This window comes from Dryas octopetala, chromosome 8, assembly GCF_963921425.1.
Source record: "Dryas octopetala chromosome 8, drDryOcto1.1, whole genome shotgun sequence".
NCBI lineage: Eukaryota > Viridiplantae > Streptophyta > Magnoliopsida > Rosales > Rosaceae > Dryas > Dryas octopetala.
In genome coordinates this window covers 4,123,451-4,146,866 of record NC_141373.1, presented here as the reverse complement: position 1 = coordinate 4,146,866, position 23,416 = coordinate 4,123,451, and the positions used below count along the sequence as shown (strand labels likewise).

Sequence of the window (23,416 nt, the reverse complement as noted above, 5' to 3'; positions counted from 1 at the left end):
TCTCTGTTATGAGATTGGAGGTAGAAAGCCACAGAAACCCAAATGCAAAACCAAACTGGGGTAGATGATGAATTCAAAGAACCTATAAATATCTCATAAAAGCAAGAGGGGACTTACAGAAGTGGGGGCCTCCATCATCTTCATTAAAATCTACTAAGCTCCTTGGTATCAACAAATTGAGAACAATTCTCAATGAATTAATAAGAGACTAAGAATGTGGTAGTAATAACTATTATATTGTGATCTGATTCAGAGAATTGATTAATCAAGGTTTGTCAACGAAGCTTAAAAAGCAGTGCACAATGTGAAGTGGACTACGTTTCTTAAAACTACAAAAAAGGTTTGGTTTTAAACAACTGAGGTCTTCCTTGAGCGGCGGGCAGGCCAATTGTTTTTCAAATAAAGCGATCGATTTATGATGCCACGTGTCAATCAACGGCCGTGAGTTTACGCGCCAAGAAGCGGGAAGAATCGCTTTCAGCAGTTTAAGAAGGCCAACGCGGCCCACCAGGCCCAGGCCCAAGTCTTAGACACGTAACATTTTGTACTTAAAAACCAGGCTCGATCTCTTGGACCCTGTATTGGGTTTTTGTGGCCTCCATGTTAGTGTCCCTTAAATTTCTCAAATATTTAGTATGGCACGGTTGGCACCCAAAAAATTATAAGAAGAATAAAACCATGCTAACAAGTAACAAACATGTTGTGCATGGGGGTTTGGCTAGCTCTTCATGTTTACATATCGTTATGATTAAGTAACCTTCTTGTTATTGGAAAAAGAATGATTAAGTAACCTCCATGCTTACTTAGAAATTGTTGTTTTCTAATGAGTTTGGCCTAACTATAGTTGGACCTAGCCAACCTAGACTTTCACTATGAGGGTTTAGGAATATGTGTGTGAGCCAAAAATCATATATATATATATTTTTTTTTGTGTGGATTGAAATTCAAGTCTCAATATGGGATAAGACTGATTTTGATTCCAATTTAGAAAGTTAGTAAGTAAATTGGTTTTGATTTTGATATCGATCATCTCATTCTCATTCCAAGTATGAAACCAAAAAAAGGTACCACAAAAGTTGATAAATTACAAAACAGTAATATGCCTCATTATTCTTAGGCTTTTTTATATTTTACTCATCTGAATTTTAGGCTCAATCTCACTTCACTACTTAAAAAAAAAAATGGTGTCAATTTACCACATGAATTAAAAATTTGTTACAATGTACCACCTCAAGCTAATTTTATCTAAACTTTTGTTAAAAATAAAAGTGTTTTGATTTTTTTCAAGTTCCTATTGTTAGAAAAAAAAAAATTTACACTTTACTTGTTTTGACATAATAAAAAACTAACTTGAAAAAGTTAAAACACCCTTATTTTTTATAAAAATTTAGGCAAAATGAGCCAAAAGTAGTATATTGCAACAAATTTTTAATTCATGTAATAAATTAACACAATTTTTTTTAAGTAAAAAAAAGAGATTGAGCTAAAAATTCAGGCGAATAAAGTATAATAAAAGCATAGATATCATCATTATGTAATTGAAATATAAAAACATAAATACCATCATTTTATTGGATTGAAATATTAAATTAGCCGTATTTATGTTAAAAAAAGTTTTTATACAATACAACCTTTTATCTTCCATCGAGAAAAAGTGTTTTTGATGACATTCAAGATTTTTGTTTTTATTTGGTCAGAGGGCGACATGCAAATATGCAATGCAACATTATACTGTAGAATTTTTCAATAAATATGTAGTGATTTTGAACATATATATATGAACAAGTCTTGTCGGTGTGGCAGATGATAGGGTTTTAAAGAGGAACTCTAGTCCGTAGCTTGTGGAGGAGCAGAGAAAGAGACACAACATCCGACAACAAGGACAACCAAATCCATCCATTAAATTTTATCACAAACACATGCATGCATCATCCCATTAGTCAGCCCCATACCCACTGCTTGACGCGTGATCTCCACCTCCGACAGAGACTAATGGCCGGGCATTAAGGTACTATTGGAGATATTTTTGTTTCCTCTTTCATGTATTATACAAACCAAATCTGAAAATGAAAATAAAAAATATTTACTTGTTACTTTTTTGTTGTTATTTCCTCTTAGAAAATAAATAGGAATTGATTTTCTTCGTTTGTGAGGCAAACGCGGCCTTGAAGTCAAATACATTGGAGGCTCTACATCCCACATGGGTCGACCTTTTGCGTCCAAATACACTAAATAGTTAATGCTCTCTCTATTGCACAGGAAAGGTGAGAGGACAAGTCACAAGTGGATGAATGCTCGCCGTTGATCACATTTATGATTACAACAAGTGGAAGTGATGGACTTCTCCAAAATAAAATGGTACCTTTGCGATCAAAGGCAAAACCCTCCTGTAATTTGTAAATCCATAATCATGATTAACAGATTAAGTAGTACTATTACTTAATATTAAATATTTAAAAACTGATATCTGTCCACTGACATTCTGTATGATGTAATGGTTATCTTCTTGATATTTGTAGTGTGTCTGTGTGGAGCTGTTATTTGTGATAGATATAACTATTTGGCTTCTCGAGGGTTTCATATTTCCACTAGTCTTCTTTGCTTTTATTCTCTCGCTCTCTCTCTCTCTCTCTCTCGGCTTCTCGAGGGGTTTCATACCTTTGCAATTGCAGGCTTTGCAGCTTCATCTTTGAAACTTGAAAGTGGTTTTTACTTCTTTTGCATGTTGCTTTTTTGTTTTTGTTTTGGTTTGGTCTGGTGGGTTTTTTTGTTTGGTCTAATTTTTAGGGTTTGGATTTGGAGCTTATCATGCCTAAAATTTTCCTACTTGCTTAGACTTCTTTTGTATAAGTTTGCGTTTATACATTTGTCTTTTTCTTGAATTTTTTGGTGGTTTCTGCTTGGGAGATGGAGCTTTGGGTTTCTTTCAAGTATATTGTTCATGCACTTGTGACTTTGGTGTTTAAGAAAGCTTAGGAAAAGAAAAGAAGTTTTTTTATTCTTCTTCTTTTTCTTTTTCTTTTTTCTATATATTCATGAGCTTCAGCTTAGATGTGCCAGGAAGGGATATGTTATAATTAATCTTATAATCTTAAACTTTTTTGTGTAGCAATTTATGATTTAAAGCTTGAGTTTGTTTGAGTTTCAAAGCATTTTGAGGAAATTAAGATTTGATGGAACTTTTATATTTTTTTCACCAACAGGGACAAGATTTTGCTTACTGAAATCTTAGATTTCTCAAGCTTTTCTACATTTCATGGGTGTATAATATACGGTATGACTATATATTCAACTTGTATAATCATTTTCTTGAAGCTTGATACTGATCCGACTTTTCCTTTTCCACGTTTAGTGTACAAGTTTAGGTTCTATTAGAGGTTTTACATATTGTTGTAGATGTTGGGGTTCTAGAAAGTTTTCTTAAGATCAGGACCCAGTTGAGGTTTCTGATAGTATATATGTATCTTGCATGTGATACTGTGTGCTTGATTTCATGTTTTGGTGACTAGAAAAATCTTCGTTGATCTCTAATTATACAGTAGGTCTTAATTCTCTAGTCATATTAATAATTTTTTTTTTTATAACTTCTAGTCATATTATAAAACAAAATTCTTATTATTATTACTTGATCTGTAATTTCTAATATCCTACATATATATTAGTTTATTCAACTCAAGAGTTGTCCAATGAATCTGTTGATTTGAAATTGTGGGATTGGGTAACTGTCACAGATGATGAATCAATGTTCACTTCCAAAAAGAAACCAAGTACCTTAGTTTCAGTATGAGGCTTCTTTGGGTTGTGCCTAATTAATCTAGGTCAGGTGGTAGGTTAATTAGTTGGTGGTGATTGGAGTTTTGGTTAGTTGGTACTATATTCATATATACATTACTTTTTTTTTTTGGCCAGGGTATGTACATTATAGTATTATACATTACATATATATATATATATATATTTATCTATCACATATATAATTCATTTCTTAATTTCTTTTCTTTTTCTTTTACCCCTAATTTTGTTTATGTCTTGACATTTATGTCTGATTTGTTGACAATTAATCAATTGTTGTGATTGATTGTTAAATTAAATATTATAATCTGGCCTTTTGCAGTGTCTCTTTATATAATTATATGTATATGCATGAAGAATGAGGTGAGGTATGATTGGTGTTGTGTGACGACGAGAGAGAGCACGCTTGTCAGCATCCATGAAAGGGCCGTGGCTGTTTACATGCGTGCTCTTTCTTGTTGTCATATGCATAAGTCCATCTGCTTGATCCTCCACCTTCATTTTTTTTTGCTCCGTTAATCTCATGTTTTTAATTGGCATATCAATTAGAATATATTAATTAGCAGGCGGGATTCTGATCCTTATTACTGTTGCCGAAATTCATTTATATATATATATATATATATACACACTTCAATCTGTTGCAAGCAACTAAATGATCATCAGTTGCAACATTAATTGTGTAAGTTGTTGGTTATGTTTGTCAGTCATATATATATATATGTATGTATGTCTTCCAGAATGTTCAATCTTCTTGGTGGTTGCTGTCCTTGTAGTAGTAGTAGTTGGATGCATTTTTACTTTACAGTCAATTATAAAATCAAATTTCAGTGATTAACTTTTACATAAATGTATATGTAATTTGTATGAGCTCATTAAGATTTTGCTTAAATCTGTATTAATTGTGTAAGTTGTTGAACAAGGACTGGCTTGGTGAGGTTTGGCATCAATGCCATAGATTAAATAGAAAACATTAAGGTATGAAAATTTAAGCAAACAAGACGTACAATTTAATTTCAACAATGTTAGATTTCTCTTTGATTATATAATTGTTATTTCAATATCGACTACAAAGTCAAAATTTAGAATTTTTCTAGGGAAAATGAATAATTGATGTTTCACCATCATCTACGAAAACAAAAATTAGAATGCATCTAAGCAAAAAGAATACTATGATTAATGCAAAAAAGAATTGCAATGACACCATTTGGTGTATAAGTGAAGAAATACATTTTCTTATCAAAATTTCCAGAGGGGAAGTGTGTTTGGTAAAAGTGAAATATTACAAAGTATGTGATAAATAAATGAGAAGTGTAACAACAATGAGCAAAGATTGCTAATGCGATCACAATATAGGATGTTGGTAATCTTGATGAACATGAAATTGAATTGGGTTTTGGCAGTGCTAATTAAATTGGTGTTAGCAGTGTTGATAGCGAAGGTGATTGGGAGATGGTAGTTTGGCAGTTGATAGATGTTGTGGCTACGGTGGTAAGTGAGTTGATGTAAGTTCATTGAGATGTATCTTAATTCTAATGATGATTTTGCACTCTTCCTCACAAGGGATGTAATAGATCCTTTTTTCTTCCCCCCTTTGGTTCAAATAGGCATAACGCAAGGTGAGGTGGTACAGTGGCACTCCTTCGGAAAGTCCTCCTGTGATTTGAACCCTGAGTACTCTTACGAGAAAGGATGAGGTACTACTTGGCTACAAAGCTTTTGGTAAACACATAATTCGTGTTCATAACATATGTTGAAATTAACTTAATCTATGATATGATGAATTACCTTGATATTTGGGCTAATGTTATTAGCATTGTATTTGAGCCTCTTGCAATCCAAAATGATTGTTTTTTTAATGTTCTTCATAGTGGAGTGTAAGAAGCTAAAATGGAGTGCCAATGAGAGGGCCTTATATTATCATAGTTAAGTTTCTGTGGTGCATAAATGACATAACTAACATTCTTACTGTAGTTAACATGTTTAATAGATTATTAGGTCATATTTAACTCTTTTTTTGCATGAAAGCATGTGTAACTAATTGTTGATCTAAACACAAAATGATTGAATAATGAGGGAAGTATTTTATTGAGATTATAAGCAGGAAATTAAGTTGCAAATTATTTTTATCAACATGGTTTAGGGTAATAACTAGGGGTTGAAGTAGTTATAGCCAATGCATAATACTCACATGAATTTTTCTATAGGGACCTAGTAAATTTGATGTGGGTTTAATCTTAATTATATCATACTACTTTATGTTATATCAATAAACAACATGCTTATTCGCATGCTTTCCCTCCCCATCCATGCCTTTTATTCTGTCAGTCAGATTATATCTTTGATGTTCTTTTTTTGTACTCAGGCCATGTGTGTACAGTGGGTGATTCTCAAGTGACACTTCGATTTGTTCTTCATGTAATTTCATTATAGCCTTTTCTTTTGTTTAAGATGTAAAAAATCTAGATTATGATTTCGGCTATGTATTGTGGCAACATGTTTTGTAGTCGGGCGTGTAAAGCTGAACTGAAGCTTTATTATAGAGAAAGTTGTTCTGCTTACTGTTTGAATGGCATAGAAATGGGAATGATCTTGTTGGCTTCATCTCCGATATATGATTTTGGGGTGGATGATCTGAAGAAATGTTTCCCTACAGAGATATGCTTGAACCAGCTGCTAAAGGTTGTTGATTTTTCACTCCTGTTTTTATGTGTTTAATTATACTTTCTGTTTCTTTCCCCTCTTTTAACTGATTGATCCTTGTTCCAGGCAAAGGTTTGTGGTTTTAGCCATGTTCCGAGACCTGCACCCACTGCCATCTGAGGCCAGTTTTGTAATTGAATCAGTTTACTAATTTCCAAAAGCTTGGACGAAGATCATGGAGACAGGTCTCTTGGGATGGGGCCTCTGATTGTGGCATTCATCTGAGGTGCTTCTAATAACAATGGCTTGCCTGGTTGCTGCTGTGAATTCTGAGCTCCCCCTGGACCTGGTTTCTTTTGAACAGAAAGAAGAGGAGCTGGAAGAGACGGCATGATGGCATTGCTGGAGGAAGAATTTCAATATATTGGTGGTTTCTTGGTAGCATCTGCTAAACTTGTAAGCTTTGGTTCGTCCAGAGAAGCCAAAAATGCAGCAGCAGCGTCCGTTTTTGTTGTTGGTGTGTGCATAACCTCCTTTTGTAGCATTTTATTCCAAGCCTGAACCAACTTCTTCAATGTTGGTCGCCCATGAGCCTGCAAATAACAGTGAGTAGGTTAGGTCTAAGTAATACACTCAGGAGTACAATGTACAAGCAATACAGAAAATGCTGCTTCACGTCCCGAGCCAACTGATATTACAACTGTTTCTAGAAAGTATGATATGAAAATAGGAAGAAAATCGCTGATAAAAGTAATCTGGAAAACAGCAAAGACGAGTAGACCAATGATATTCACGAAAGGAACAATCCAGGAGTCGGGCCAGTGTGCAAGAGCAGCAAAATTCATTTAAGAAAAATATCGAAAATTTTTAGCAAACCTAACTCATACGGTTCAAACTGCTCAGAGAAAGTAAAGTATGCAAGAAAAGACATTAGCATAGTTACAATTATGAATACCTTATATGTTGCATACCATGTTTAGTTATCGTAGTGTAGGCCAAACAAATCAGAACTAGTATGCAAGAAAAGCAAGTTCAGATGTGGACAGCATACACTAAATAAACCGTGTCAACTCTCCATGATTGGCTAGGCGCAGAGCTTGTCCTTAATTAATTCATGACCCTGTAAAGCTCCTTTTAAAGAAGCTGCAGCATCCAACCTCTTAAGAGCTTCCCGAGCAATTTCAGCCTGTCCAGTAGCATCTGCAGCTCAATAAGATCCAAAAACTCCTTTACAAATTTCACTCTTCCTTGGACAGCTTCCAATACATGTTATATACTTGACACAAAAGAAAAGAAGCCCCTCAAATTGGAAATAATAAACAAAACAAAAATGAGCAACAGTAGGCACTGTGATAAATTTATACAGGGCATAGTGGCATACCTCTTAGATATTCCAGGCAAATGAAACGCCTCAGTAGCATAACCCATGCCTAGCAAAAATTGTGCCAAGTCATCATGATGTTCTCTGCCAACCCTATTTGCCCTGCATATATAAGAGAATAACATGTAGCATGAAAAATCATTGTTAAATTTGTATAAAACTGTAGAGAGAAAGATTGACACCATTTCACAGCACTAACAGCATCTCCATAAGCAGGAAGATACCGGCAACGGATCCCGGGGTGGCTGAGGGATAAGGCATGAGCAGTCATGTATCTGCCGGGCAGATTTTGAGAAGTTATACAAGGACATTTTTCCAATTGATATGAAAGTAATACCCGGACATCCTTTATATTGAATCAGTTGCAGTAGCTAGTCAAATAAAAAAATTGTTAAGACTTCTACATAGCCTTGAGGAATGAGAACAGAGAAACAAGGCAAGCCAAGTGAACAAGGAATAATCATTACCATATGAAGTACTGAAACTCCAATTAACAATAGACCAAAAAGCATGACAAGCTGAAATAAACACCATTAGATAATTTCAGCCGGCATATATCACATCAGAATACAGCACATCTAGAAACATGGTCAAAGATAGGCATCATAAACAAGGTGCACTGATTGCTTGCTGCTATGAATGTTTAATAAAAAGGCTGATTGATATGCATTGCATAAGCATAAACTCAAGATGAATGAATACCTAATTCAATTTAATACTAATGCTATCGTCTAATAATGCCCCTACACAGCTTGAAAACAAAACGTAGTTCAAAATCGCAATTACAGTGCCTGATGCAACTTACTTTCCCGAACTGCTTACGGAAAGAACTGAATAGGAATCATGTGAAACGGGAGTACTAATGTGCTTCTTAATCTGTTTGACATGTAACGTTTCAATGGAGTCTCCCCTAAGCCTTCCTGTTTCCGAAAAAGAAGCATTATTTCCCAGAGATGGATTTGCTGTCTGGGATAACTGAAAGTTTAGTAGCTTAAGTTCCCTTTCAATCAAATAGACAGCATTATGCTCTTTACTCCCGGATGGTGTTGGTAGGGGAGCTACAGCTGGAAGAGATCTCGCATCAAATTCACTGATAATGACACCGACATTGGTTCCAACAGCTACCAGGTGAGGCTGTAAAGAATGTGCAACCATACAGTATACCTGCGATACAACTGGTGAGTGAAATTGATATGTGAAAGTAACTTGATAAAAATTTAGCATTGAACATTGAAAACAGACTTTGACTATCTTATGAAGCCAGAACTATTTTAAAAGGGTTGTAAAATTGGTTCATTACTTGTATTGCAATTTAATGCTCTTCTTTCCAATACAAGGCAAGTGGTTCAAAGCTCTCCTTTTAATTTCCAGCTTTCTAAGTTCAAATTTAATAATTGAGGAACTTAATCTTACTTTGAAGCAGGTCCCACACACAACAAAAGTCCCTGTACTTCTTTTAGGCTCCCAATGAAGTTATTACAAAAAACCACAATGAAAACATGACTTGCTCCTAAAACAAATTATATAATTTACCATATAGATTGAACAATAGAAGTAATGATGTTTTCCAAGACAAGAACTCTGGAGTATTTTCAAAGACAAGAACTCTGGAGTTCCTGGCATTGTCCAAAAATGCATCAGATAGAAGCATCGCCACTCTTGTATGATTCACAAGTAATAATCTGGGTCATATTGAACACATGCTATATGTCTATTTGCAGTGCAATAATAGTAAATTGAACTGTAGAGACCCACAATCTCATATAGCATGGTTAAGATGGAGTAGGGTTTACCCAAGAGCTTTCTAAGTCACTCAAGAGTCTCCATTTTTCCTTTATTTAGTTTGTTAATTCTAAGGTGCCTTTCACTTACTGCATCAGAGTCGTATACAAGAGTCTCACTATGTTTACCAAAATAAGAAATTTAACAGCTCTGAATAGTTCTCCCATCCATGCCCTGAAGTTTCCTAGGCAGAAACCAAATGTCAGACCAACCAAACAAAAAATGGTATGTAAGATAATAGGAAAAGCATTTGCAAAACCCCACCCAAAAACTTCCATACAACAATGGGAAACATTTGCATTTCTTAACATTAGACAAGTCCATAGGTCATCAAGCAATGGACTGAGGTTTTCCTATTTTAAAAAGATGACAACCTGGATGTAAAGATCTGATATGAAATAATTTAAAGCTAAACGTAAAAAAATAAAATAAAATAAAATAAAGAGTGACTTACCCTTATTTTCTTGTTGGGTGCGATTACTTGTGGAGGGATTAGTGAGGAAAGTTCACACAGCGGCCTTGTGACAGCAGAATAAGTTGGGTGTGGGTAAATATCCTCTGTCATCTGGTGTTATAAGTCTCAACAGTTAGTGAATTTTCTATGAAGACACGTGTGAATAATCTACAAAAGCTGATAGGCCATGTGTATTAGAGTGGTCTGCTACTGCTAACTGCCTCATTGATCTTCATCTCTCTCCTCTGTCTTCTGTACAACACGATCACAAAGGTGTGCCACCGTGGGACATTTTTCATGTGTACATTTCATTGACTACGTTTCTTAAAGTTTTATTAGATGTTTTTTTCAGGAGCTGATCAGCTATCATTAGGCCCAGGTACTCCATCTCTTACCCACATTCTTATGAACATTCATAGGTCAAGCAATTTGTGATCCCATCTGGGAATTGACTTCAATTGTCATCATCGTTCTGTTCCTGAATTGTTTTCTTCTGGGATTTCTCAATTAAAACAATGGTTTTCAGAAACCCAAATCATTGTTAGAATGAATCTGCAGAAACGTTTTTTTTTTCTCTGCACCCATTCATGCATTGAATGTCTGACTCCAAATTTTCTTGTACATTATGTTTGTTTTCTGGTAAATGCAGGTACCAAAAAAGAAAAACATAAATTATTGTTTGCAAAATGGCATGTGTACCATCTTGTATTCTCTATAAAATCTTATGTTTTCAGATGATACATTTCTTTTATAGGGTCATGTTGCAAATGTGAATGTTGCTACACCTGTCTATAATTAGTATTGAGCGAGCTAACAAGTAATTGGATTGAACCTTCCAACAAATCTTACATTGCTAGCTGGAACCTTAGATTAGAGTAGAACTGAGCAATTTAATGAAAAAACTTGTTCTACTGGTTGAAAGGGCTTTCCTTGTGGCAGAAGTTACAAGAAACGAAAATGCTGGCTTCATTAAGTTTTTGATCTATCGTTATGAACTTCAATAGAAATTATAAAATTTTTGTTATCTCAAGTTGAGTTAGGACAGCTCATGTGGTTTATTCTATTGCTTGATGGAGCTCATCTTTTGTTCTTTTCATGTTTCTGTGCTTAAAACCTTCACCTATTAAACTACAGTGATGAAAGAGAATCTAGGATTCCAGTCTGGAATTCCCATACCAGGACTGAATCCCCCATCAAATCAATTCGGGAATGCATTTTATGGAGCCGGGTCAGGACTCATTCGAGGGGGACTGGGTGCATATGGAAAGAAAATTTGTGGTTCAAGTACTCAGTATGTGCAAAGCAATGTAAGTTGCATGAAAGCCTACACTAATTTTGGAATCCGAGTTCGAACTATATATTGATTCCAAATCTACAAGTATTGAGGATAATCAGGCAAGAATAATTGAAATCCAACTTAGCCTGTGCTTAGTTAGAGAAATGGACAATAATGAGACACTATGCAGTCATGTTATTGATTCAGACTGCAAGTTGATATCATTTTAAGGCTTTCCCATTTGTTGGATGTGGCACACCCTAGAAGTCTTGGTGATATGGTGATCTTGAAGTCACATGATACCATATAAATGAATGTTTTATGACAAATGACATGATGATAGATTGTTTCTGTGATTTGAATGTTTTTGTGTCTCTTTACTTTTACTCCCAAATGAGCAGATAAGCAAGTACTTCTCGGATCCTCAATACTACTTCCAAGTGAATGCCCACTATGTCAGGAACAAACTAAAGATAATTATGTTTCCATTTCTGCACAGGGTATGTATAAATCTGAAAATATGGCTGGTTATGACCTCTTCTGATCATAAACAAATATAAATGTATAACTAAACTACAAGAACACATGTTTAACATCTCCTTTTGTTTAGGGGCACTGGACGAGGATAACAGAGCCGGTTGGAGGCAGGCTTTCCTATAACCCTCCAATTACTGACATAAATGCTCCAGATTTATACATTCCATTCATGACATTTGCAACATACTTGGTTCTTGCTGGCATCTCACTTGGGCTTTCTGGGAAGTAAGTCCAAAATCTTAGTAGCATCCTTTTAATTTGTCCAACAAATATATGACCCATTACTCACTTCTGTCTTTTGATGCAATATCATGAATACTCAACATGTTATATTCCCATTTCCATGCCAGATTTAGCCCAGAAGCCATGAATTGGCTTTTTGTGAAGGGAATGGTGGGGTGGTTACTCCAAGTGATGCTGCTGAAGGCATCGCTGTCTTCACTCGGGGGCGGAGAGGCCTCTTTGCTGGACATGATAGCATACACTGGGTACACCTTCACAGGGTTATGTGTGGCTGTTCTAGGAAGAATCACATTAAGCTATGCATACTACTTGATAATCATATGGACATCCATGTGCTCAGGCATCTTCCTGGCCAAGACAATCAAGTTAACCTTGTATGCTGATGCTAATAGTTATGAGGCAAACATGCATCACTATATCTTGCTTGGTATTTCATTTTCTCAGTTCCCACTGATCATCTGGTTGAGCAACCCTACTGGGAATTGGCTGTCCTGAAACTGCTATTTTGATGCATATATGCACATTGCTCGGATCATGTGGTAGCATTCCACTCCAATTCGATTAACATCTTTTCCGCATGACTAGGACTTGAAGTTGAATTCTGCTAACCTGGTTGCAGGAGTTACATGTAACCCAGGAATTTCTTTCCCTTCTTAATCCAATTTTTGGTATTATTTCAGAATTAGTTTAGTGACTTAATTAATACAGCTTCATTGTATTTTATAGCTTGTAATTGAAGTTGATTGCATTATTGTGCTTCTTTTCTTGGCATTTGGGTTTATCATTATGCCTACTGAAACACTATTTTTGTGTTGGTTCTTAATGCAACCAGTAAAAGTTTCTCAAGTGAATTGGCACCCTTCTAAAAGTGGGCATTTTGCTTGGTCTAAAATTTTTTCGTCTTTAAGAGAAATGTGAATGTGGTAAAAAACGACTTGAGATACCCAAAAGTACGACGGGAGAAACTCTTGGGTATGACTTGGGAACTGTCAAAACATGACTTGGAATGTAACTGAGTACAATTTGAAATGAACCAAGAGTATAAACATTTAAAATCTCTTAAGTTACGAATTGAAATTTTCAACGAATGACTTGAAATGCCCTAAGGAACGACTAGAGATATGACTTAAGAAATTCTAAAGTATGACTTTGGAAGCGTCAAGACATGACTTGAGATGTCACTAGGTACAATTTGAAATGCACAAAGGGTATAAACATTTAAGATCCCTCGAGTTACGAACTGAAATTTTCAACAAACGACATGAGATGCCCTAAGGAATGACTTGAGAAACTCTATAGTATGACTTGTGAAGCGTCAAAAAATGACTTAGAATGTCACTAGGTACAATTTTAAATGCATCAATAGGATAAACATTTAAAATACCTTAAGGTACGAACTGAAATTCTCAATGAACGACTTGAGATGCCCTAAGAAACGACTTGAGATGCTCAAAAGCACGATTTGAGAAACATACTCAAGGGAATGACTTGGTAAGCGTCAAAATATGACTTAGAATGTCACTAGGTACAATTTGAAATGCACCAAGGGCATAAACATTTAAAATACCTCAAAGTACAAAGTGAAATTCTCAAGGAACGACTTGGAATGTCCTAAGGAACGACTTGAAAAACTCTAAGAAATGACTTTGGAATCGCCAAGACATGACTTAGGATGTCACTGGGTACAATTTGAAATGCACCAAGGGTTTAAACATTTAAAATCTCTTGAGTTACGAATTGAAATTTTCAACAAATGATTTAGAATGCCCTTAGGAACGACTGGAGATGCCCTAAAAAACGACTTGAGAAACTCTAAGATATGACTTTGGAAGCATCAAGACATGACTTAGGATGTCACTAGGTGCAATTTAAAATGCACCAAGAGTATAAATACTTAAAATCTCTCAAGTTACGAACTGAAATTTTCAACTAACTATTTGGGATGTCCTAAGGAACGATTGAAGATGCCCTAAGGAACGATTTGGGAAATTCTAATATATGACTTTGGAAGCATCAAGAGATGACTTAGAATGTCACTGGGTACAATTTGAAATACACCAAGGGTATAAACATTTAAAATCCCTCGAGTTACAAACTGAAATTTTCAACAATGACTTGGGATGCCCTTAGAAACGACTCGAGATGCCTTAAAGAATGACTTTAGAAACTCTAAGATATGACTTTGGAAGCATCAAGACATGACTTTGGATGTTACTAGGTACAATTTGAAATGCACCAAGGGTATAAACATTTAAAATCTCTTGAGTTACGATTTGAAATTTTCAACAAATGACTTGAGATGCCTTTAGGAACGACTGGAGATGCCCTAAGGAACGACTTGTGAAACTCTAAAAAATGACTTTGGAAGCATCAAGACATGACTTAGGATGTCATTAGGTACAATTTGAAATGTACCAAGAGTATAAATATTTAAAATCTCTCGAGTTACGAATTAAAATTTTCAACAAATGATTTGGGATGCCTTTAGGAACGACTGGAGATGCTCTAAGGAACGACTTGAGAAATTCTAAGATATGACTTTGGAAGCGTCAAGACATGACTTTGGATGTCATTAAGTACAATTTCAAATGCACCAAGGGTATAAACATTTAAAATCCCTTGAGTTACGAATTGAAATTTTCAACAAATAATTTGGGATGCCCTTAGGAACGACTGGAGATGCCTAAAGAACGACTTGAGAAACTCTAAGATATGACTTTGGAAGCGTCTAGACATGACTTAGGATGTCATTAGGTACAATTTGAAATACATCAAAGGTATAAATATTTAAAATCCCTCGAGTTACGAACTGAAATTTTTAACGAACGACTTGGGATGCCCTAAGGAACGACTTCAGAAATTCTAAGGTATGACTTTAAAAGCGTCAAAACATGACTTCGAATATGACTGGATACAATTTGAAATGCATCAAAGGTATAAACATTTAAAATCTCTCGAGTTACGAACTGAAATTTTCCATAAATAACTTTGGATGCGCTAAGGAACGACTTGAGAAACTCTAAGGTATGACTTTGGAAGTGTTAAGACATGATTTGAGATGTTATTTGGTATAATTTGAAATACACCAAGAATAACGAAAATTCTACAATACGGTTATCGCATGACATGCAAACGTTTTTTGACCATTAGATGTTGAGGACTTCCCCTTTCCACTATTATTGTATAGATGTTCTACCATTAAATATGTTAACATTGTACCAAAAACGAACTTGTGATGAAAATTTTTTCGGGCTGATTATGATGAAAATAATTTAGTATTTAACTTAGTGATGGTAGAAAACTACAGATAGAGTAGCAGTCCTTTGACCCTGTCCCTTGTTTGGACTGGAATTAAGACTATGGGTTACCCTTTTTTTTTTTTTTTTTGGTCAAGACTATGGGTTACTCAACGACCGTGGTTATAGGGAACTCGGTATTCCCGCAAAATTCAAATCCAAAACCCAGGAATTCCCAAAACCGGAGAGAAGTCATCTCTCTGTTGCATAAATGCAAACATGTTTCTCAGATTGCACAAATACACGCCAAAATCATAAGAACTGGCCAAGAGCAAGACCCATTTGTCGTTTTCGAGCTTCTTCGTCTTTGCTCCGACTTCAACTCCATTGACTACGCCTCCAAGATTTTCCAGCGCATCCAAGCCCCAAATGTTTACCTCTACACAGCTCTCATTGATGGGTTGGTGTCGTCTGGTTTCTACCTTGAGGGGATTCGTCTTTACTGTCAAATGGTTAATGATTTTGTTTTATCGGATAACTATGCCGTCACTTCTGTGTTGAAAGCTTGTGGCTTTGGGTTGGCTTTGGAGGAGGGCAGAGAAGTTCATGCCCAGGTTTTGAAGCTTGGGTTGTCGGAGAATAGATCGATAAGGATGAAGCTGATGGGTCTTTACGGGAAGTGTGGTGAGTTTGAATATGCACGACGGGTTTTCGACGAAATGCCTGAAGGGGATGTTGTTGCGTCGACAGTCATGATGACTTGTTATGTTGACTATGGATTAGTTGAGGAGGCAGGTGGGGTTTTCGACCGGCTTAGGACAAAGGATACGGTTTGTTGGACTGCGATGATTGATGGGTTGGTTAGGAATGGAGAGATAAATAGGGCTTTGGAGGTGTTTAGGGAGATGCAGAGGAAGAATGTGAGGCCTAATGAAGTTACCATTGTTTGTGTTCTGTCTGCTTGTTCGCAGTTGGGAGCATTGGAGCTCGGAGGATGGGTTCACTCTTACATGGATAAGTATGGCATTGAATTCAATTACATTGTGGGTGGTGCTCTGATTAATATGTATTCGAGGTGTGGTGATATTGATGAGGCATTAGAAGTGTTTAGAAAGATGAAAGTGAGAGATGTAAGTAGCTATAATTCCATGATTGAGGGGCTTGCTATGCATGGGAAGAGCATTGAGGCTATCCAAATGTTCCGGGAGATGATAAAACAAGGGCTTAGGCCAAATAGCATTACTTTTGTTAAAGTATTGAATGCTTGTAGCCATGGAGGTTTGTTGGAGTCGGGATTTGAGATGTTTCATTCCATGACTAGTGGTTATGGTATTCAACCACAAATAGAACACTACGGATGCATGGTTGATCTTCTAGGCCGCTCAGGTCAACTTGAGGAGGCATACAATTTCATTACAAGAATGAAATTGGCACCAGATCATATCATGTTGGGCGCTTTGCTAAGTGCTTGTAAAATCCACGGAAACCTTGAACTAGGAGAAAGGGTAGCCGAAATGTTGGTAAATTGTGGCAATGCAGATTCGGGTACTTACGTTCTACTATCAAACGTCTATGCTTCATCAGGTAGATGGGAAGAGGCTGCACAAGTGAGAGCAGATATGAAGGAAGGTGGAACTGCAAAGGAGCCTGGTTGTAGCTCGATTGAAGTGAACAATGGGATCCATGAGTTCCTTTTGGGAGACCTCAGACACCCCAAAAAAGAAGAAATCTACAAAAAGTTAAAGGAGCTAAACCATGTCCTGAAATCAGAAGGATACTCGCCGGCGACAGAGGAGGTTTTGCATGACATTGAGGATAGGCAAAAGGAATGGGCTCTGGCAATACACAGTGAGAGGCTTGCCATATGCTACGGGCTAATCTCTACAAAACCAAGTACCACTTTAAGGATTGTGAAAAATTTAAGGGTTTGCAATGATTGTCACTCAATAATCAAGTTGATAGCTAAGGTTACCAAAAGAAAGATTGTGGTGAGGGATCGCAATAGGTTCCACCACTTTGAGAATGGTGCTTGTTCTTGTGGTGATTATTGGTGAAATAAAAAACTTAATATATACAAAACCAAAAAAACAAAACAGCATTGTGAAGTGTATATTGTTTCTTTACCCTAGATTTACAAATTTTCATTGTTTGAGAATTGAGCGCTTCTTGACAAGTTGGAATATACCCATTAATCTCTTCTGTCCTTGACAGTGTTGGCATGTTTCATTGTTTCAGTGCCAGAAAATAAAAAATAAAAAACAACCACTAATTTATCAGAGGGCAAACCCATGCATGCCAGCCAAGAAAATGATATTCCTTCTCTTTAGACGACCTTTCCATTAACTTCAATAATTGTCCTGTTTTCTTTGGAGTCTGTGTGTATCAAATATGAAATATTATCCTCTCCAAGTGAAGAAAGGAAAAACTTTAATTTATTCCACTAAAAGGAATCAATTAAAAAGTTCTTTAGTCTCAAGTCTCAACCAGTGTAATGTATATGTATATATATATATAGCTTCTCCAAAATTGCAGACATCTGTAGTTTAATTTTGCCTTTGGAAACCATTTCCATCACCCTCAGTTTCTTTCTCATATGGCCTACACCAGAATAAAACCATGACTTCCTTTTGCGTTTTCTAGTTGGCCGGGGAACACTTCCCTATAATCCTGGAGTCTTAAATTAAGCACACCTCAATCTCTCTTCCAGAACCCATGTTGCTGTTGATCTTTCTCAGGTCCCAAGCAACTTCGGGAATTACTGTCCTCTTGGGTTCATGCTTCATATGAATCTCACTTGTTGCTATACATACATTCTATTTGATCTGGTGACGAGTGAGATTCATATGAAGTATTAATTTGAAGAAGACCGAAAAGAGGCTTTGAGGCTTTGCCATATATGTCGATGGTGGCTGGTGAGTAGTTATGGCTTGCTAGCTAGCTGGTTTGGCTCATGTCTTAATTATTCAAGCATAGAAGAGTGAGTTTCCTTTTTAGACTAAAGTTTTGAGCTACCTTTTATCTCAGACATGCATCATTTGAGGTTTACCTCATACACATGAACCCTCATCATCATGCGTATTGCATCGCACCTCATAACTACCAATTCCAACTTCCAAACTTTATTTTCAACATTATACCTAAGACTTTCTCTTTATACATGATTTTTAAATCATATACATGGGTCTATTTTGTAGGGTTGTGAGGATCTTTACAGAGAGTGGGAATGTGTTGACCAATTCAATGCTCATTGCCGTCCTAAAGAGGGGGTTGCCTCTGCTGGTTATGCTTTTGATTTGATTGTAAATGCATATTGCAGAAAGAACAGGGCAATAGATACATACAAGTTCCTCAACGATTTGGTCAGTGAAAGGCAGCTCAAACCATGGCATATATACATACAAATTGTTGACTAGTATGTTATTGGTTCAGGATGGATTTAAAGATGCTCTGAATTTTCTGGGTCTGATGAAAAATCAATACAGTTCATCGCCAATTATTCACCAAAACAAAAAATCATATATATACAGTTCATCTAAATAGGTTAGTCTAGTATGCGTATGGGATGAAAGCATTTCTATCACATTTTTGTACCACATTTCCAATAGAGGAGGAACCACTCTATTAAAGATGTGGTACACATTACTCATGTGCATCTAAAAATTACTGTTACACACTCATTGTATTCCAATTATTTAAATATGAGTTCATTATGAATCTTATAATTTATAGCAAGTCATGTATTATAAGATGTCAGAAATGTCGATGGGCTTTTGTTACTTGGGCCGGCCATTGGGCAGCTTTTGGGCCAACCAAATATCTTAGGCATCAACATCGATTTTATACCCATTAAATTGATTTTATATTATTGTCTACATTATTAGTCTAACTATGAATGGGATGTTTCAGAAGTACTTGGCCACTGAAGTTCCGAATTGGTTAAACACAATAATATCAATAACGGTTCCCATCATCATAATGATATATATACCTTTTTTTTTCTTTTATTAAGAGACTGTTAGTCTGTTAATAAGAATCATATATACAAATACGGTTCTAAATTAATAAAGATATTCATTAATAGATTTTGACAACATTATATAGTACATTTTATGATAATTATATACATCTTCTCGAAAGATGTTTGGCATAAAAGTATCCAACAAATATATTCTATTATCTTTCTTTTTCTTTTTTCAAGGGAGAATGGTAAGATTAAAGACTTTGAACTTTTGCTAAGAGTTTGGAGTGAAGTGCTTTTCAGTCCACAATCATGTCATGTCTTGTTCTAAAACCAAACAATATATATTTGTCTCGTATGCCTAACTTATTTGCTATCCTCCGCACGTGGTTAATGAATGTTCTTATGTTCTAATCGTTTCCCTCTTATAAGCAACAATAGATGGAAATATAGGTTAAAAATTTGAGTCAATAAAAGTTTTCAACTTTTTTAAAAATATTTTTATAAACTAATTCTTGAGCAGTACTCAAATTTTCTTCAAACACTACTCCACAAGATTACTCATAGACTATTTGTTTGTGGGAAAATCCACATCTATCCGAACAGCCAATCACGGCTCGACACGTGGCTGGTCAACACCCACCTCGGAGTTGACTCTCTGTGTTCAAACTTTGACCTCCACGTCATCACTGATCGGCATTTCCTCTGCCAGCTCAGACCGAGTTTCCGCGCCGGGCCCACCATGTTCGGTCCGAGCCGAACCGATGATCTTCCAAGGGATCGAGTGTCCATCTTCCCACGATCATTCCGGTTCGGCTCGGCTCGGCACAGGAGATGGTCTTCTTTCGAGTTCTAGCGTCGACCAGTTAAGGCTCGGAAAGACCCCAATCTACTGGACCGGCTCGGTCTGGAATCCCATGTCCGATCCGACCACACATGGACTTCGTGTCTTCGCATAAGAACATGTGTTCGTATCGGCTCGGCTCGGCTCTCCGCCGCCATTCCCAGGAAGATCACGCTGGGACGAACCGCCACACTTAAATGCACCTGACACAAATCTTCTGACAGATAGAATATCCAGTCTGCATTCATGACTACTGGGGCAGTTTGCCTGAACCTTCCAACCTTGCATTTAATGGGGCATTCATTGCAGCATTGAATGCTGAGGAGGTGAGCAGCTGGGCATGCAACTAGGTCTGACCAGGTGCGTGGGTCTCTGGCAACCATTCATTCACATGCAGGTAACTTATTCATTAAGTCTTCCTTTGCCTATATAAGGCACTATATGTGCACAAAATGGATATCTACGCATCCACCCAAAAACACTTATACAAAAATTCCCACTCACCAAAGAGCTTACTCAACTGGCTGAGAATAACCCAGAACATTTGCCTTGTTCTTCCTATTCTCCCAAGTTCATCCTCTGTTCTTCCTCATCCCCCATCAAACACCATCACTGATTTCATCATCAGAGCGTGTTTAGCTGGTACCACACCGGTCCATCTCCTTTGATCTTGTTTCTTTTGCAGGAAGATCTCAATCAACGTCCACTTCATCATCCAGCAAAGCATCTGATCAGCCAGATCAGCTATTCTAAGTTGTTGCATCTACCTTACGAGAATTTGCATCAACACTATTAAAACATTTTTTGAGAAGAACTTGAGCATTACTCAAGAGTTCAATTTTAAAATTTTTAAATAAAAAGGCTAAACATCTTTTAATGCACACAAAAGAATAACTTTATTTTCAACATTTCCCAAAAAATTTCTTGGAGTGGAAAAGTTGTGTTTTGATTTTGATTTTTTATGTTGTTGACCAAGAAACTAAAAATCTATAAGACCCCCAAATCCAATGAAAAGTATTAATTATCAAGAATTATTCTATATTTTTGGGCTGGAGAAGATAGATTGACTAACTAGCCATAAAAATTGTATAAAAAATGAAATTTTCAGATCTCAAAACTGATTGACAATTAAAAACATGACATTTATTAAATGTTTGAAGACTCCTCAATTTCATGTGAAGAACTCGGGCTTTGGAATTTTGCTAAGCAATAATCAATCGTGACAACAATATTTGTTGACTAGACAATCATATAAAAAGCTTGATAATAACAGAAAATGTATATAAAAAAAGCTTGAGTTTTGAGTGACAGAACAACTCTCATGTCTTACTCTCTCGTCAGTTATAATGTATCCATAAAAATAAATGCATATAATGATTACAAATCACTTTGTAAAATAAACTTTGTCTCTATTAAACTTTGTATCATGGCTTATTCATACCATTGTCCCTGTAAGATACACTTTTTTTCACTTTACCCCCTGAAACTTAAATTCTTTCAGTTTGCCACCTGAACTTCAAACAATTGTTGCAAAAAACCCTATACCGTCAACTCTGTCAATTTTTCTGTTAAAAAAGCTGATGTGGCACCTATATGACATGGGTGAAACCCTTTTCTAGTTATGTAACATCCATGCAGACACTAAAAATTATAAAAAATACGATTATATGAGTAGGGGACGTTGCAAATTTCGAGCTTAATGTCAATTTTTTATAATTTTTAGTGTCTGTATGGATGTTACATAACTAGAAAAGGGTCCCACTTATGCCATATAGGTGTCACATCATCTTTTTTAACGGAAAAATTGACAGAGTTGACGGCATAGGGTTTTTTGCAACAACTGTTTGAAGTTCAGGTGGCAAACTGAGAGGATTTAAGTTTCAGGAGGCAAAGTGAAAAAAAGTGTATCTTACATGAGGCAGTGGTATGAATAAGCCATAATTTTACTAGGATATTGACAAAGTTTAATAGAGAAAAATAATTTTATCTGGTGTAAAAAAAACATAATTTCCATATTATTTTTATTTTCTTTTAATACTTTCAGGTTCTTTTATGATCTTATCTCTCTCGATCTCTTTTATTTTATTATTTTTCCCGGTGTCGTATTTTTCTTGCTTGTAGGCCTGCAAATAGCAATAATACACCTACCCTATCTCATGAAGTGGTATAATCACTCAATTTCATATTAAACAAATAATGATTTTCATATTAAACAAATAATGACACCGATAAGGTTATGACCAAGGAATAAAATTTCGGGTTTCGAGGAAATTTCGATGGAAATTTCGATGGAAATTTCGACGGAAATTTCGAAGATTTTTAAATTTCGACAAAAATTCGACGGAAATGATGGAAATTATTATCAAAATACGGAAATTTTGAATGAAACTTCACAATATGTTTATTTAACATATTATCTACTACATTGATAAAAAACATTGAAAAAAATCAAATTATATGGTAGGTTTCATGTGATATGTGATGAATATAATGCGCGCTGGAGGCAAATACTATGAAATAAAATTAGTATAATGAATAAATAAAATTGATATATTATTTATACTCTATAATATATACACTAAATTCTATATACTTTATAATCTATACTCTATATTATTTAAGATATCGTATAGAATATTAGGGTTTAGGTCCTTTAGGATATTTTTAATTATTTTTTATATAAAAAGGTATTAGAGTTTATTGGTTTAGGGTTTAAAAACAATTAAACGAAACTCCAACACGGCCAAACGAAATTTCAAATCATTTTTTTTTTCAATTGCCCAAAAACCTCAAACTAGAATATGGTATATGATATTAGGGTTTAGGTTCTTTAGAGTATTTTAAATTATTTTTTATATTGAAATATATTAGAGTTTACAAATTTAGGGTTTAAAAACAACTACATAAAACTCCAAAAAAGCCAAATAAAAACCCAAACTATTTTATTTTCTTTACAATTGACCAAAGGCCCCAAACTCCAATCTACCCTAAACCTTTTAATTTTTTTTTCTCTTTTTTTTCTTCTTCTTTTTCTTTTTTTCTTTTCTTTTTTCTTTTTTTCCTTTCTTTTTTTCCTTTCTTTTTTCTTTTCTTTTTTTCTTTTCTTTTTTTCCTTTCTTTTTTTCTTTTTTTTCCTTTCTTTTTTTTTTCTCCCTTTTCTTTCTTTCCCCAATTCCCCCCGAGTCCACTGTTTTTCTTCTTCTTCTTCTCTCTCTCTCTCTCTCTCTCTCTCTCTCTCTCTCTCTCTCTCTCTCTCCACCCCTACTGCGC

The 23,416-nt window shown here is 35.6% G+C and overlaps 2 protein-coding genes, 1 long non-coding RNA gene and 1 pseudogene across 4 annotated transcripts; 3 read left to right on the top strand and 1 right to left on the bottom strand.

Annotated features, from left to right (window-relative positions):
* Nucleotides 1–2,594: 2,594 nt before the first annotated feature.
* Nucleotides 2,595–7,115, top strand: LOC147276202 (uncharacterized). 2 transcript variants are annotated; one of them, XR_015123860.1, is made up of 4 exons: nt 2,595–5,297; nt 5,400–5,489; nt 6,158–6,474; nt 6,562–7,115. It is a non-coding gene; the product is annotated as an uncharacterized LOC147276202 (long non-coding RNA). The 2 variants fall into 2 exon arrangements; XR_015123859.1 differs by having other exon boundaries at nt 5,664–6,474.
* A 372-nt stretch (nt 7,116–7,487) lies between these two features.
* On the bottom strand, nt 7,488–8,971 carry LOC147276201 (uncharacterized; annotated as a pseudogene).
* Nucleotides 8,972–11,188: 2,217 nt separating this feature from the next.
* LOC147276200 (uncharacterized) lies at nt 11,189–12,603 on the top strand. The gene is made up of 4 exons (XM_086254593.1): nt 11,189–11,359; nt 11,730–11,828; nt 11,939–12,090; nt 12,216–12,603. Exons 1-4 carry the CDS (start codon nt 11,189–11,191, stop codon nt 12,601–12,603), a joined length of 810 nt encoding a protein of 269 aa, XP_086110719.1.
* Nucleotides 12,604–15,505: 2,902 nt separating this feature from the next.
* On the top strand, nt 15,506–17,439 carry OTP80 (Tetratricopeptide repeat (TPR)-like superfamily protein). The gene has a single exon (XM_086254591.1). It carries the CDS (start codon nt 15,506–15,508, stop codon nt 17,396–17,398), a length of 1,893 nt encoding a protein of 630 aa, XP_086110717.1. The 3' UTR covers nt 17,399–17,439.
* Nucleotides 17,440–23,416: the final 5,977 nt, after the last annotated feature.